The sequence below is a fragment of the Scyliorhinus torazame genome, chromosome 17 (assembly GCF_047496885.1).
Source record: "Scyliorhinus torazame isolate Kashiwa2021f chromosome 17, sScyTor2.1, whole genome shotgun sequence".
NCBI lineage: Eukaryota > Metazoa > Chordata > Chondrichthyes > Carcharhiniformes > Scyliorhinidae > Scyliorhinus > Scyliorhinus torazame.
Genome location: NC_092723.1, coordinates 2,056,569 through 2,073,541, shown reverse-complemented (window position 1 = coordinate 2,073,541; position 16,973 = coordinate 2,056,569). Strand labels below are relative to the sequence as shown.

The 16,973-nt window shown below is 46.9% G+C and overlaps 1 protein-coding gene across 1 annotated transcript in view; it reads left to right on the top strand.

The window, feature by feature from the left end:
* The window catches only part of LOC140393624 (MAP kinase-activated protein kinase 2), a 341,054-nt gene that overhangs the window by 275,883 nt on the left and 48,198 nt on the right, over positions 1-16,973 (top strand). Inside the window, exon 3 of the mRNA XM_072479896.1 lies at positions 15,212-15,276. Coding sequence (XP_072335997.1) covers positions 15,212-15,276 — 65 coding nt within the window. The remainder of the gene's footprint in view (positions 1-15,211; positions 15,277-16,973) is intronic.

The window sequence follows — 16,973 nt, the reverse complement described above, 5'->3', positions numbered from 1 at the left end:
GATGGGTAAGACATATAGATCGATTAAACCCACGCACCAATTTCTGATGGGATGTTCTTGATTGAGTTTTTCAAATGATGCTTTCAGCTTGATGACCTGATGTGGTTCTGCAAACAAATCAGTTTCACAAAACTTCCAGCAAATGAAACTAATCTCTCTTCCCACTAGAACTAGCAATTTACAATCAAGATAATGAGCACATTGCAGTGACATTCTTCCAACTCTTAAAATGCTCAGCATTCAAATAATTTGAGAAATTATGTCCACTATTTGCTTGGAACGCAATTTCTACAAAAGCCTCAGATGAGGCATCGGAAAGCAGATGCTGCACCTTTTGACGAACGGTGTTCTCATATCAGCCATTCAAAGCGGTCTTAGCCGGCTCAGAAGAGCAGAGCCATGACATGAATACAGACACCACGTGTGGTTTCGTTTTGATTCATCGATGTCAAGCCTGCATCTGGAAACAGTCTGTGCTGTCACGGAATTGCGTATTTCTGCCAGCAGCCTTATAGGCTGATTCTGATGCAGTAGTCCCCTTTGCCTGAGCCACGAAACGGTGCAGAAATGCCACAGATACACCGTGCGTGCAGGGGAAACACAATTCTCACCGGGTTTTTTTTTGTGACCAGTCCGATTTATCAATTGTTTAAAAGAAAAAGTAGTGAAGAATCGATTAACATTTCAGCAGCTTCAAAATTTGGATTTTACTCCATCACAATCTACTTAATTGTCATTGTTTCGGTTTTAATTTTGGTCATCGGTCCACACAAATAGGAAAGAATGAACTTTTTTTTAGTAAACTGGTTGTGATGCTGGAATGTCGAGGAAGATTTTCTTTTGGGCCATCAATTCCCGCCCTTTTGAAGAGAATAGTGTTTTGGGGGAAGCAGCAACATAACGGTTATTACTAATCCTTCTTAATGTGTGAAATTTACAATTCTTATGGTGTTAAAAAGAAATGAGCAAAGAAGGCCACAGCTGAGAGGCTGTATTTTGGAATGGAGCAAACTGTTAGAGAGAAGCCACATTCCTGTTTACAAACTTTAATGTTTTACAAAATGCACAGGAGTGTAGCTGGACTCTTACTGGACCGAGGTTTGCAGATGTGAACCCAGATGTTGGACTGAGTTGAGAAGCGCTGACAATGTCCGTCCTGCTGAGAGAGCTCTTCGGCATGATTGGACAAAGTGACTGGAATGAATGGACGTAATGATACACTTGCGGGAAAATTAGTAGAAAAGAATTGCAGAACTATTTGTTTACCCTATAATGGAGGCGAGTATCTTCAATTGCCCCTTTTCATTATTGTGGGACAAAATGGGCTGGATTCTCTGCCGGCGGGATGCTCCGTTTTTCCGGCAGCCCGGGGGTTTCCCAATGGCGCGTGGCTGCCCCACACGGGGAAACCCCATTGACCAGCCGGCGAAACGGAGCATCCCGCCGGCGGGGTGAAACGGAAATGTGGCGCGGCGGGACGGAGAATAGCCCAATGGTTCTATTACAACAAAGTGAAGGCTCATCGCATCATCCCCGAATTTAACGCGACCAGTTTCTGGACCACAAGATTGTAGATCTCTTTACTTCCCTCAAGCTCTCATCCTCGTGTGGGACAAGCTTGCCATCTCTTATTCACTGATTTTTGACATGTCTCATTTTCTGTAGTTCTCTTTTACAGAGAGCTTAGGAAAGAGGTGGAATAGACTGTGTAACTCCTTGAACTTGCTCCTCCTGTGCATAAGATTGCGGTGGATCTATCTCAACTCCACTTTTCTTCTCCTATTCACATATTCCTTGGTGCCCTTGCTGTCCTGAGATATATTGAGCTCAGCTTTGAATATAGTTGATGACGGAACTTGCACAGGTCTCCTGGATAGAGAATCCCAAAAATTCATTACACTGAGCGAAGAAATTTCTCCTCATCTCAGTTGTAATTGGCTGATCGCTATTCCTGAGCCTCAAACTCCGAGACACCCTGTTCAAGTGCTTTTAAGAATGTTATACATTTCATTGGGGTCACCTCATTTTTCTAAACCCCGCAGATTATCGGGTGGTGGCTGTACCGCTCTCCACTCAGTCACAAAGTTGTGGGTTCAAATCCTACTCCAGCATTTAAGCTGCAAAATCTAGGCTGACACTCCAGCGCAGTACTGAAGAAAAAGACAGACTTCACGGAATCGCAGGATTGTCACGGTGCAGGCGGCCATTCGGCCCATCCTGTCTGAACCGGCTCTCCAAATGAGCATCATGGGCGCGATTCTCTGACTCCCCACCGGGTCGGAGAATCGCAGGGGGCTGGCATGAATCCTGCCCCCGCCGTGTCCCGAATTCTCCGTCACCAGAGAATTGGCGGGGGTGCCCCCCGGCGATTCTCCGGCCCATAATGGGCCGAAGGCCCGCTGCTGTCAACCCTCGCCAGCCGGCGTGGATTGAACCACCTACCGTACCGGCGGGAGCAGACGGCGCGGGCGGGCTCCGGGGTCCGGGGGGGGGGGGGGCGCGCGGGGCGTTCTGGCCCCGGGGGGTGCCCCCACGGTGGCCTGGCCCGCGATCAGGGCTTTTTCTTCCGTCTTCGCCATGGTCTCCACTATGGCGGAGGCGGAAGAGACCACCTCCACTGCGCATGCGCGGGGATGCCGTGAGCGTCCGCTGACGCTCCCGCGCATGCGTCACCCGGCGAAGTCCTTTTGGCGCCGGCTGGCGTGGTGCCAAAGGCTTGGCCCCGAAAGGTGCGGAGAATTCCGCACCTTTCGGGGGCGGCGCGACGCCGGAGTGGTTCCCGCCACTCTATTACGCCGGATTCCCCCACCCCGCCGGGTAGGGGGAGAATCCCGCCCATGGCTTAGTGCCATTCTCCTGCCTTTTCCCCACACCCCGGCACATTGTTTCTATTCAAATAATCATCTAACACCCTTTGGAAAGCCTCCATTGAACCTGCCTCCACCACACTTCCAGGCCGTGCATTCCAGACCCCAACCTCTCGCTGGGGGAAAATGTTTTTAATCAAATCACATTTGCTTTTTTCTAGATCACTTTAACTCCATGCCCTCTCGTTCTTGATCCTTTCACAAGCTGAACAGTTTCTCCCTGTCTACTCTGTCCAGCCCCCTCATGATTTTGAACGTCTCTATCAAATCTCCTCTAAGCTTTTTCTCTCCAAGGAGACCAGTCCCATCCTCTCCAATCTCTCCTCATCACTGAAGTTTCTCATCCCAGAACCATTCTTGTGAACCTCCTCTGCTCTCTCTCCAATGTGTTCACATCCTTCCTATAGTGTGGCTCCCAGAACTGTGCACAATATTCCAGCTGATGTCTAACTGATGTCCGATACAAGTTTAGCATGACCTCCTTGCTCTTTGTAATCTATGCCCCTATTAATAAAGCCCAGAATATTGTCAAGGTGGAGGGGTCTTACTGTCATAATATACACCAGTATATCATGGTGCAGATACACACACACTGATGGACACACAGTGGGACCAATCAACATCGTGCAACATCGTGGGCCGAAGGGCCTGTACTGCGCTGTATTGTTCTATGTTCTATGTTCTAACACTGCAACCAATCACCAGTTAGAGCACACGCACTATAAAGACATAGGGCACCAGAATTCCCGTTCATTCGGGATGCAGCCTCCTAGAAGGACAGAGCTTACAGCTTACAGCACAGATCTTCACCATGTGCTGAGTGCATAGACTGGTTCGGACAGGCATAGGTCTTTAGTTTAATCTAACATCGTGTTAACCCACAGTGAAAGTATGAAAATGAAATGAAATGAAAATCACTTATTGTCACGAGTAAGCTTCAATGAAGTTACTGTGAAAAGCCCCTAGTCGCCACATTCCGGCGCCTGTTCGGGGAGGCTGGTACGGGAATCGAACCGTGCTGCTGGCCTGCCTCGGTCTGCTTTAAAAGCCAGCGATTTAGCCCAGTGTGCTAAACCAGCCCCTTAATGTTCAACAGTTTCTAACTTAATAAAATAGTGTTGCACTATTTTAAGTGTTGGTGGCCTGTATGTGTTCCACGGATCCAGAGCACCCAACACATCACTTACTACTCGCCTGTAGTGTTTATTGGAAATATTTGTTGATAATCAGCCTGTTTGGCTGCTTTAGGAATATGTCGTCCTTAGATTTCAAGTCCTGTGTAGTCCTGTCCTGTGTAAAGCCCTCCCTGTTTGTTCTTTTTTACTCCTGTTTATTCCCTTATTTTCCCCTTTTATATTTGGAGTTACAATATTGATCCATGGGGGTTTAATGGACCTGAGCCTTTAAGGCAAAGAGGCCTGAGCCTTGAATTCAAACAAGCAGATTCCAGAAGGCTATGCTGTTTTAGACTGGTGATTGCCGATTGCCAGTGGTGACTTGGTTTTATTGATTTGGCAAGTGACCAATGAATGGGCCCAAAAAGCTGTGCCCAGTTCGGGAACAGGCGGCGACTGGACGTGCTCCCACCGGAATGTTCTCTGAGTCGCGAGGTTCCAGTCTGGCTTCACTTTTGATTCAGCCGCTGAGATTGAGAGCTCTGATTATTTCCCTCCCAAAGGATCCAGCTAAACTCTCCATGCTGCAAGGATGCTTCCTGTCTATTTCTGTATTTACCCTTTATGTGATTTTTGCTGTTACGTTTTTGACTCAAGGATGTTTAATGGATCTGTGTGTCACTCTAAGGCAAAGCAGTCTGTAAGCAGCCTTTAATTCAAACAAGCAGATTCCACAAGGCGGTGCTCTTTACACTGGTGATTGGAGAATGGCAGACCCCCCCCCCCCGATGACTCGGTCTGATTGATGCGGCTGGCGCCCAGTGAATTGGCCCAGAAGGCTGGGATCTGTCCAATAACAGGTGGCGATTGGACATTATCCTTCTCGAATGTTTCTCAGAACAATGAGATTCCATTTTAGTTTCACTTTTTGATCTGTAGTCTGGGCGGAGGATTTCAACTAATTCTCTCCCAAAAGATTCAACTAAATTCTCTCCCTAAGGCCGTTGTGAGGGCTGATTCTCTCGCCAGCAAGACTGCGTATCATTCTCTCGAGATTGGCTGAAGCAGGGATTGATGCGAGATAGAGTGTCTCAGGAAAGAAATAAGCCTGAAGGTGAACCTTCGAGTTGAAGGCCCAGTTTAATGAAAACTAAGGTGAGTCTCCAGAAGAAAGCCTGCTGCCTGTGAGTGCTGAATGAATGACTCAGCGAGGACGACCATTACCAGTTGTAAACCGAAGTCTTTGAACAAACCGCATGTTTGAGGAAAGCGTGCTGCAAACCACATGTTGGAGCAAGGACTGTTATCTTTTGACCTTTATCCTTATTACTTTGGGGATTCTGGGAATTTTTATAAGAATTATTGGTTAATTCACGTGTATTGTGACTCTGGGCTGGAATTGACCGTGGGGAGGGGGACCTGGACACATCTTCTAGCTCCGAGGCAGTGACATCACTCCTTGCACCACAAGACCTCCAAGTAAGACTTTCATTTATAGAGCTGATATACTGCTATTTGTGGGGAGCTTGCTGTACGCTAATTGACTTCAACGTTTCCTACATTATAACAGTAACTATACTTCAGAAGTGCTTAATTGGCTGTAAAGTGACTTGGGATAATCTAAGATTATGAATGGTGCTACATAAATGCAAAGCTTTCTTTTCCTTTCTGCTCAATCTCTCTTTTTGGACAACTGTCCATCCCAGGAATTTTGGGCTCACCCTGTGCTTTGACCCTTGGCCCACTCGACTTCTCAAAACAAACAGTACATGTGGTTGTTTTAAAGTTGGATGAAGTGCCTAGATTTCAGTCTCTCCTCAATCGGGAAGATGGCAAAGGATTGGGTGTTTGGGAACATTTCAACCATATTTTTAAAATCTGTTTCTCTCCAAAAACCTGTTTGCTCAGTTGTTGAACCTGGGCCTTGAAGCAGTGCAGCCTTCAGATTGGCCTGGAATTGTCCGACTTCACTGGGTTGTGTCATCTCCCATGATGGTAGCCTCACTTTGGCTGTTCTCCATAGCACACACTTGCCTCTGAATCACAAGCTTCCAAATTCAAGTTCAAATGCAGGGCCTCAGCCCAAATTTCGAGGCTGACACTCCAGTGTGTTATTGAGAGAGGAGTGCACTGTTGGGGATGACACCTTTGGAAAGAGACGTTGAAACATGGATCCCATCGACCTGCTCGAGTGGGTGTACAAAGATCCCACGGCACTGTTTTGAAGGAGAACAAGGGAGTTATTCCCAGTGTCCAATTTAACCCTCAATCAACATGAGAAACAGATTATCTGGCTGGTATCTCTGCTATCTGTAGGAGTTTGTTGGCTGCAGTGTAGTTGCTACGATTCCACCATTACACAGTGACTCCACTTCAAGAAGTACTTCAGTTGGCTGTAAGGTGCTTTGAGACGTCTGGTGATTAAAAGTGCTGTATAAATGTAGGTTTTTTTGGTCACGTGGGACATTTTTAACAGCAATGACAACCGTAGCAATTTGGCATCTATTATAAATTAAATGGACATTTAATGTGTGATGTTCAAAAACTGCAAGAACAGCTTGAACTGCTGGGAAGATGCAACATCAACACAGTCCACAACTAATGCTGCTGTCTTGCAGGTGCTTTTATTTAGTATTGGGGTGACTTACTGCATCAGTAGTTTGAAATAGTTTCTTCCAATCGTGATACTTGTCATCGTTTAACCTGCATTCCATGAAGATATTCGAACTGCCTGTGAAACAGAACTAGTTTCTAAGGTGAGCTAATTTTGTTACAGGAATCAAAGGGTTATTAAAACATGTGTAGGTTTGTAAATTCTGCATTTTGGATGGGGAGGGAATAAAGTTTATTTCCGGTATTTCAGCGGAGAATAAAAGAAGTGTGTCACACTGCGTCATCGGCACCACTTACTCCTCCATAACAGAAGAACAATATTGCCCAATGTTTTTGTTTTCATTGTCAGGGTTTATAGTATCCCACTGTTTGTCAATAAACGTGACTCTTACTTGGCCGAGCAGGGGCACGTGCGGAATGAGTGGAAGTAGGAAAAATAAAGCTGCCAATCAGGTGCTGGATGACTCTGCTGAAATGTATGATGAGGAAAACCACAACGCCCACACACTCACTGCAATGCAAAAGGTGTGAGAGAAGATGTATGTGATTATAGGAAATCCAGTAACTGCACCCACTGCTGTCTATTTAACAATTTGGATTGGTGTCCAATTAGCCATCGTAATCAGAATTTAAGCCTTTGAGTCCTGCAGAGTTCCAAAAGTGCACCGTTTGCACCCAATATGAATTTAGCTGATTTTGGGTTGTTTGGTGTCCGTTTTCTGTCACATGTTTTGTTATTCATTGCTCTGGCGCTGGTGTGGTTTTCCGTTGACAAGCTGCCTGTGTTAGATCTCAGTCTGTGACAGTGATGGTTCCAGCTGTAGTCTCTATCATTCCTGGTGTCAACTAATACAGAGCAGAATGCAGCAGCTGGGAGATTGAAATTTAATTGAATGATTTTTAAATTTCAGCACTAGATTTCAAATGCTTGCATATATTGCGTCGACCATTTGTGAAGCCCCAGAATCCTGGAGGTGCAGTCTCCCACACTCTGCCAATGGAAAATAGGGATCCAAGTTTGAGTCCATAAGCTTCCAAAACAGTTGACCACATCTCAGGATATTTGACAGCTATGCAGTGGGCATGGTGATGTGCACTTGCTACCTTTAGCATCTTGAATGCATTAAGATGTCTTGAGTTGCTTCACAGGAAAGTTCTAAAGCAAGATTTGACACCAAACCACCCGAGGCAACATTAGGACAGTTGGCCAAAAGCTCTGTCAAAAGAGGTAGGTTTTGAGGAGTGTCTTAAATGAGGAGGGAGAGGTTTAGGGAGGAATCCCTGAATTTCATTGCTGAGGCAACTGAAGAAACAGTCACCCGTGATGGAGCAATCAGGGTAAAGAGGTCAGAATTGGAGAAGAGCATAGCTCCCAGCATTAAAGGAGAAGGAGGAGATAGGGAGGGTGCAAGGTGATGGAGGGAGGGATTTGCAAAGGAAAAACTGAACATTTTAAAAGGAAGTAAAGAATTGGAAGGGTGTAGATGATTACATTTTCACATGGTCACCTGGAGATCAATCTTCGCTGTGTGGTGCAAAAAAGCACAGGGATAATCTTCTGTCTTGGTGCTCGAGATAGAAAGAAATTTTTTAAAAGAACAAAATGAGCCTGACCTATCAGGAGCCAAAATGGTTTCGGTATTTGTCATGCTTCAGTTTTTTAAAATTATGTGTTTTACTGAGAAAATGTGCTGTGAGTGACGCCCTTCTGAAGGGCAACTTGGGATGGGAAATAAGTGCTGACCAGTGACACCCACATCCCACAAATGAATAAAACAAGAAAATTAAACTATGTTATATTCTGGTGATGGGTAGGACTGGAGTCAATCTTTAAACACTATTATAAGCATTTGTTTGCAGATTTATACATCACAAGCTTGCATCTCCTAACCTCCAAATCACATTTTCAGTCTGCACCTGTTTACGGGGTCAGGATGCCTTGTGGACAGTCGGCAGCATCCTTGCCACCCCTGAGAAAGATGCTCCCGATGGGTTCGAGTCTTAACCCCAGGAAGGTGCATTGGTAACTCAATCAAGTATATCCGCCTGCAAATCCGCCCAACACGCTAATGGCAAGCGGCAAATGTGCTGGTCATCCTTGTGATGGAAAGAAAGTTGGAATCTCTCCCATCACTAGCCATAGGTCCAGTCTACAACAGGCATGTTGCCATAGCAACCCAGACTCCCTGTGTTAACTACGAGCATCATTTATAGAGGTAGAAAAGACTCGCCAGTTGATGCCCATGTAGAACGGAAGTGATGCAGGGCGCAAGGTAGGATAGGAATGAATAAAGGTTTATTATGGTTTATAGACAAAATCAAAAAGCTACAACTCCGCTGACCGAAGGGCTGGCCTCCCCGACCTGCACCCAGTTCAGAGTTTTTATACTGAGAGGTTCCCCCTTGTTAAGGGAAAATCCCGCCCCTAATAACCGGGGAGTTCATACTCTGAGGTGAAAGGGGGGAATGGTGTAGAGCACAGACCCCTGCCCCCAAGGGGGTTGTAACACCCACCACCTGCATGTGATTATAGACAATTGACATTAATTAACAAGCTGAGCAGCAAAAGAAGATCATTTCAACTTTGCATTTTTCACAACATTTAAACGCGGTAGCTGCCACAACGCAGCCAGAATGAAAATCATCATTTTGATGATTGGTCTTTGAGATTATGGGTCTGAAACGAGGCAGCTATTGTCCCTGGGCTTGAGAGGGTTATCAAAATAATTGTCTCATTATTGATCACTAAAGAAGGATTCCTGCTGTGAAGTAATCATTAGTGGGCATCTAAAAATAATCACTGCAATGAAGTTCCTGTGAAAATCCCCTAATTGCCTGTCCGGGTACACAGAGGGAGAATTCAGAATGTCCAATTCACCTAACAGCACGTGTTTTGGGACCTGTGGGAAGAAACCGGAGCACCCGGAGGAAACCCACGCAGACACGAGGAGAACGTACAGACTCTGCACAGACAGTAACCCAAGCCGGGAATCAAACCTGGGACCCTGGAGCTGTGAAGCAACAGTGCTAACCACTGTGCTACCGTGCCGCCCATTGGCGTTGGCTGTGTCTGAACAGCAGAATAACCTGTTACAAAAGCTCGAGAGGCCCAAGGAGGTAAATCCAAAAACGTTTAATTCAACAACAATAGTAAAGGTCTTAACACAGCTTCCAACTCCAAGATGCTAAAGGGGATGGCCATTCCAACCGGTCCCCATACGGGCCGGCTTTTATGAGGCGATTTCTTTAAGCACCAGCTGATGAGCCTCTGCCCACTCGCGGGGCAGCTCGTATTCCCCGAATCTCATGGGGTGTCCCCGGGTGTCCCGGGAGGGTTATTGCACTTGCCAATTGTCATTGCCTTAATCTCAGAAAGGAGCAGAAGACCTTAATAGGAGCAGGAGTCAGCCATTTTCCTCTTTCTATCTGACCCATCTTCCTCCTCAACTCCACCTTCGCACACTATACTAGTGTCCCTCAGTTCCCAGAGCATCCAAAGATCTATCAGTCTCTACCTTGACTATATATTGTGAGGGATTCTGTCGTGAATCCCGCTGTCGGGCCACCATTTTGAGCAGGAGGCCCGATGGCAAGGTCTAGCGGCTGAGTCCCTTTCACCGCCCCCCCCCCTAGCAACACAGTTCCCCCCCCTCCCTTCTGAGATGGGAATATCTTGGTCACCCCCCCCAATAGAAACCCCCCGATTACAGAGACCCTCCCTAGAACCCTCCACCCATAAAAGAGACCAACCATAAGAGAGATTTCCACTAGAGATCCCCACCAGAGACCCCCCCCCCCATTTCAGAAACCCCCAATTGGAAGCTGCCCCCTTACAGAGACCCCTTAGAATGCCCCCATTACAGACAGCCCTGCCTGGAAACTAGAGAACAGTCCAGACAGAGACAGTGCAAAAACGCAGTGCTTCAAAACCCACCTGTGCAATACACCTGCTGGCTCAGGCAGAGAAAGCAGCACTGTAAATATCTAGAAAACGAAAACCACAACAGATCTTTGATCTGCAAGGTTTTCATTAATGTCATTGATTTCACTAGGCTGCGATTGACAGTTTCCACACACAGCTGTCTGGATTGTTTAATTCCATTTCCCTTCACGCTTGAGTGAATTTCAAATAGCCAGCTGTGAAACTAACCATAATGTTTATAAACATCTAGCTATGATTGACAGCTCCTGGATCACATCAAAGACCCCGTCTTATGGGGTCTGGTGAGGGTGGGGTGGGCACGATTTGCATTGTGGGGGGGGGCAGAAGGGGGCCTCCAATGGACTTTCGGGGCTACTCTCTTGACGGGTTACCCCTTTGGCCCACCGCAAGGTCCACTGCGCCAGGCCAGGCTGGGAAATATCTGCACCAATTGTCACCCACATGAATCCCGCCCAGAGGATTTACCTGGGATTGGAGAATCCGGTGCTCAGTCCATTAATAGGATGCAAATGGGTCAACTGTATGTGAACGATTTGTTGTGTGTGATGGACCCTCTCGTCAGTGCAGAGGAGATAATGAAGCTGTCCGCGAGGATTACATCCTTCTTGGGGAATAAATTGAACTTGGGCAAAAGTGAATGACTCTTCCAGAGAGAGGAGCCAATCTGGGGAGGTTGCCCTTTCGCCTGGTCAGGTCCAGCTTCTGTTACCGGGGAATCCGGGTGGCCCACGATTGGGCCTTGCTCCGGAAACTGAATTTTGGGGATCTGGTGAAGTCTGATGTGGGGACATGGGAAAACCTCCTGCTGACCTTGGCAGGTAGGGTTCAGTCGGTAAAAATGAATATCCTCCCAAGGTTTCTATTTTTGTTTCAGTGTCTTCCAATTTTCCTCCCTAAATCTTTGTTTGTGAAAGTCAGTAATATGTTGCGAAATTCTCCGGAAACGGCGCGATGTCCTCCGACTGGCGCCCAAAACAGCGCCAGACGGGCATCGCGCCGCCCCAAAGGTGCGGAATGCTCTGCATCTTTGGGGGCCGAGCCCCAACATTGAGGGGCTAGGCCTGCGCCAGTGGAATTTCCGCCCCGCCAGCTGGCGGAAACGGCCTTTGGTGCCCCGCCAGCTGGCGCGGAAATGACATCTCCGGGCGGCGCATGCGCGGGAGCGTCAGCGGCCGCTGACAGTTTCCCGCGCATGCGCAGTGGAGGAAGTCTCTTCCACCTCCGCCATGGTGGAGACCGTGGCGGAGGCCGAAGGGAAAGAGTGCCCCCACGGCACAGGCCCGCCCGCGGATCGGTGGGCCCCGATCGCGGGCCAGGCCACCGTGGGGGCACCCCCCGGGGCCAGATCGGCCCGCGCCCCCCCCAGGACCCTGGAGCCCGCCCGCGCCGCCTTGTCCCGCCGGTAAGGTAGGTGGTTTAATTTACGCCGGCGGGACAGGCAATTCATCGGCGGGACTTCGGCCCATCCGGGCCGGAGAATCGAGCGGGGGGGGCCCGCCAACCGGCGCAGCGCGATTCCCACCCCCGCCGAATATCCGGTGCCGGAGACTCCGGCAACCGGCGGGGGCGGGATTCACGCCAGCCCCCGTCGATTCTCCGACCCGGCGGGGGGTCGGAGAATGTCGCCCATGGTATCTTCTTTCATTTGTGCAGGTAAGACCCCACAGATTCACAATGTGTTTTTTGCAAAGGGATAAGCATTCGGGGAGTCTGGCTTTGCCCAGTCTATTAATTTATTATTGGGCGCTGAACATTGAGAGGGTGGTACAGGGGGACGGAGTCTGTGTGGGGGCGGATGGCGAGAGGTGCTTGCAGAGGCTTCAGGTTGGGACACTTGGTTATGGCTCCCCTTCTGTTCAGCCCGGCTAAGTGGACTTCCGATGAAGGACCGGTGGCCATCTTGAGAATATGGTGGCAGTTTAGGCAGCATTTTAAGCTGGATGGTATAACACTGTTGCCCCAATCTGTTAGAATCAGCAATTTGTGCCGGTGGCCTTCAGCTCGTTGTTTGGGACATGGAGGGAGGAGGGTTGGAGCGGTTTGGAGATTTGTTTATAGATGGGAAGCTTGCTGATTTTGAGGAGTGGTGTACAAGTACTGGCTTTTGAGAGCTGACCTGTTTTGTTGTGATCAGGTACGCGCCTTTGTTTGCGAGGAGATTTCTGCCTTCCCCTTGGCACCTTCGCTCTCATTGATAGATAGAGCACTTTCAGTGGTTGATGCAGGGGAAGATGTCGGACATTTATAGTCTACTCATGTCGATGGAACAGATTCCACTGGATGAGGTTAAGAGGAAGTGGGAGGAGGAGCTGGGCCAGATGTTTGAGGGGACTGTGAAATGACTATTCAAAGTGAACCCCATCTCCTTGTGCGTGAGGTTCTGCCTGATTCAGTTTAAAGTGGTTCAAAGGCCAATCTGACCAGAGCACGGATGAGTGGGTCTTTCTCCGAAGTAGGTGAGGGGTGCCAGTGGTGCTCTCGGGGTCCAGTGCACCATACTCACATGTTCTGATCTTGTTCTCAGCTTGTGAACTTTTGGGTCTGCTTCTTCAGCATTATGTCGGGAATTATTGGGGTTGAATTGGAGCCTTGCTGTTTGGTGGCTATCATTGGGGTTTCAGATTTACCAGAGCTGCCGACGGGGGTGAAGGTAGATACCCTCGCCTTCACCTCGCTAATAGCCTGACGGTGAGTTCTGTTTGGATGGAGGTCTTCGGGTCGCCCAGTGCCCTGGTGTGGTGAAGTGACCTGATGGAGTTCTTACATTTATAAAAGTCAAGTACATCTTAAGAGGATTGGTGAAGGGCTCTACCTGAGGTGGCAGTCCCCGTATCACCCTCACACCCTCTCAATATTCAGAGAGCTGGTCGCCATCAGATATTTAGCGGGTTTTAACTGTTTGGGGTTTGGTTTTGGGGGTAGGGGGGTTGAGATATTGTAATTGCGGTTTGAATATGGCTGTGAAGGTGTTATATTAGAAAGGTGTTATTCTTTCAAAATCCTGCAATAAGATCATTGCATTGTAACCTTTGACCCACATGTTTTTATTATTCCTGATTAACAAGGGGTCCAGGGGTTAGGGGGAGAAGGCAGGAGAATGGGGATGAGAAACATATCAGCCATGATTGAATGGCGGAGCAGACTCGATGGGCCGAATGTCCTAATTCTGCTCCTATTTTTTTTTCTTTTAAAAAAAATTTAGAGGACCCAATTCTTTTTTCCAATTAAGGGGCAATTCAGCGTGGCCAATCCACCTAGCCTGCACATCTTTGTGTTGTGGGGTGAGACCCACGCAGACACGGGGAGAATGTGCAAACTCCACACGGACAGTGACCCGGGGCCAGAATCGAACCCAGGTCCTCGGTGCCTTGAGGCAGCAGTGCTAATAACTGCACCGCCGTGCCCCCCTTATTATTTAAAGATCTAACTTATCTCTCTCGATATCTAATTTTTTTCTCCCTCTTTTTATCTGAACATGATTTGATGTTAAATCCATCCAGTCTGACTGGTTAAGGATTGCACTCTTATTAGCCATTTCACTTGGGGACCTGATGATCTGTTGGCCTCTTGCTGTGCTGTTTTCAGCTACTTGCCAATTGCAAGATTTATAAACTAATAATGGCTGATCCTGTTCAATGCCCAGCAACTACAAAAGCCAGCTGCCTTCTACCAGCGAATCCACACAATTAATAAATTGGGAGCCATCTAGATAAGAGAGAAAGTTAATAAAATAAACATTAGATGCTGAGAGGGTGTTTCCCCGTGTGGTAGAGTCGAGGACCAGGGGGCATAATCTCAGAGGGAGGGGTCGCCCATTTAAGATGAGAAGGAATTTTTTCTTTCAGAGGGGAGGGAATCTGTGGAATTCTTTACCGCAGAGAACTGTAGTGGCTGGGTCGTTAAGTATGTTCAAGGCTGAGAGAGACAGATTCTTAATCAGTCAGGGAATCGAGGGTTATGGGGATAAGGTGGGAAAGTGGAGTTGAGGATTATCAGATCAAATCAGTCCTGATCTCACAGAATGGCAGAGCAGACTCGATGGGCTGAATGGCCTTATGGTCTAACTGTGGGTTAGGTTCTGCCTGATTCAGTTTAAAGTGGTTCAAAGGCCAATCTGACCAGAGCACGGATGAGTGGGTTTTTCTCCGAAGTAGGTGAGGGGTGCCAGTGCTGCTCTCGGGGTCCAGTGCACCATACTCACATGTTCTGATCTTGTTCTCAGCTTGTGAACTTTTGGGTCTGCTTCTTCAGCATTATGTCGGGAATTATTGGGGTTGAATTGGAGCCTTGCTGTTTGGTGGCTATCATTGGAGTTTCAGATTTACCAGAGCTGCCGACGGGGGTGAAGGTAGATACCCTCGCCTTCACCTCGCTAATAGCCTGAAGGTGAGTTCTGTTTGGATGTGGACTTTACTGACCCTTCAGGGTTGTAACGTCCTGCCTAATGGGATCGACATCACGCTGTGCACTTCTCACTGAACAAATATTGATGTCAAATTCCTTTGCCAATGTGACTTTTTATAAATTTAATTCTGTTAATGCAATTGTTGGATTGCGAGCAGAGGAATTTTATGTGATATGCTAACATCGTCGCTATGAACATTTTGTCAGCTTTATTTCGACCCATCAATGTTCCATTGCCAAACTTGAAAACATGTCTTTTTAATTTGCAGTATGGAAGGAGGTGAATTGTTCAGCAGAATCCAGGACCGAGGGGATCAAGCATTCACAGAAAGAGGTAAATCTTTTTCACAGGTTCAGTGGGAAAACCCGGTTGGATCATTCCTGATGCCAACAGATGTACAGTAATGAGTAATACTATTGAGTGCTTTCGGGAATAGATGAAGGCCATTCAGTCCTTTGACTCCAAGCGAGCTCTCCATTGGGGTACAATTAATCTCAACCTCTTTAATGAGGCAGGGCTGACCTTTGGCTCTTGCCATTCTTTATTTTTATTACTGGTGGCATCTGATCCGTGTGCTCAGCTTTGTAATATTAATTCAAACTGGAAATAACTTCCTGTGTTGAAAGTTTTCTTCAGTTTTAAGGTGATTAGGGAATGTGTCTATCAAAGCCAGCATTTATTGCCTGCCCTTAATTGCCCTTAAAGTGGTGGTGAACTGCCCTTTTGAATCGCTGTAACCCAAGGTGTGGTACATCCATAGTGTTGTTGGATAGGGAGGTCCATGATTTTGACCCAGTGGCAATGAAGGAATGTCAATAAAGTGCCCAGTCAGGATGGCGTGTGACTTGCTGATGTGATTAATGTAGAAATTGTTATACATTATATTTCATATTTCTTACCAAAAAGCTCTAGGTTCAAATGCATAAATGTAGTGTATCTACAAAAGCTGTAATTAAGAGTCGTAAAAGATGAGGTAACCATTATTTGTAACCATTTACTTGTTTACTTATAGATGGCCAGTGGAATATTGTTTCGATTGCTGGAAATTCCCTGGGGGTAGATAATTTATGAGGTAGTGGTGTTTAATCTTAGCTAAGCACGTCGTGGGCCAGCTTAGTGAGATACAGATGATGTAATTAATGGGAGGTCTGTCTGTAGGTTTTCAGTCTGCAGTAAGATTTTAAGCTGAACAGCAGTATGCCATAGGATTTGAGTCTTGACAAGACAGAAGGATTTTTACATTGTTCCTGAAAAGGGTCTCTCTCTCTCTCTCTCTCTCTCTTTCCAAAGGTCTGCACAGAAAAACAAGTAACCCTGATTGTTAACTTTATTTATAAGTGGCATTTGAACAGCATTGAGTTGCTCAATTGGAATATAGTGACAGGCATAGATAGCAAGTTAAAGATTTTCCTTGTATTTAAGAACTGTTTAACTGATAATTGTAAAGCTATTTCTTTGATATCAATGTGTTAAACTCTGTGTTTAAATGAAAGTTTGTTTTAACATAAAAGATACTATTGGTCAGAGACATCACTCCTGCGGTGAAATATCCTTTCCTCACAGTTTTACAAATAGAAACATTATTTGGGGTTGTTGTCTGGGATCCGAACAGAAATTGGGGTCTTGCCCGATGTTCTAACACAGGGAAACCTGTGGGTGGTGGTGTTCCCACGTGCCTGTTGCCCTTGTGCCTTTGGGTGGTAAAGGTTTGGGAGGTGAGTTTTCTATGTTTCCAATAGCCTTTATCCTTCATTCCATCGCGACACATGCTGTAAAGATAATGAAATGTGATAATTTTGCATGTAACATCTTGGCCATAAAAGACTACAAGAACATGCATTTATTTAATGCCCTTAACAATAAAACGTTCAAAGGCACTTCACATAAAGGTGTATGTGAAGGTAAGCCTCCAAAGGTGTGATATTGGAAAGGATAAGTACAAACTTGACCAAAGTAGCGGGTTTAGGAAGGTCTGTTGGAAGCAGAGTCACTGGGCTTCGCATCGTCACCTTTATAGGCTACTTTTCTGT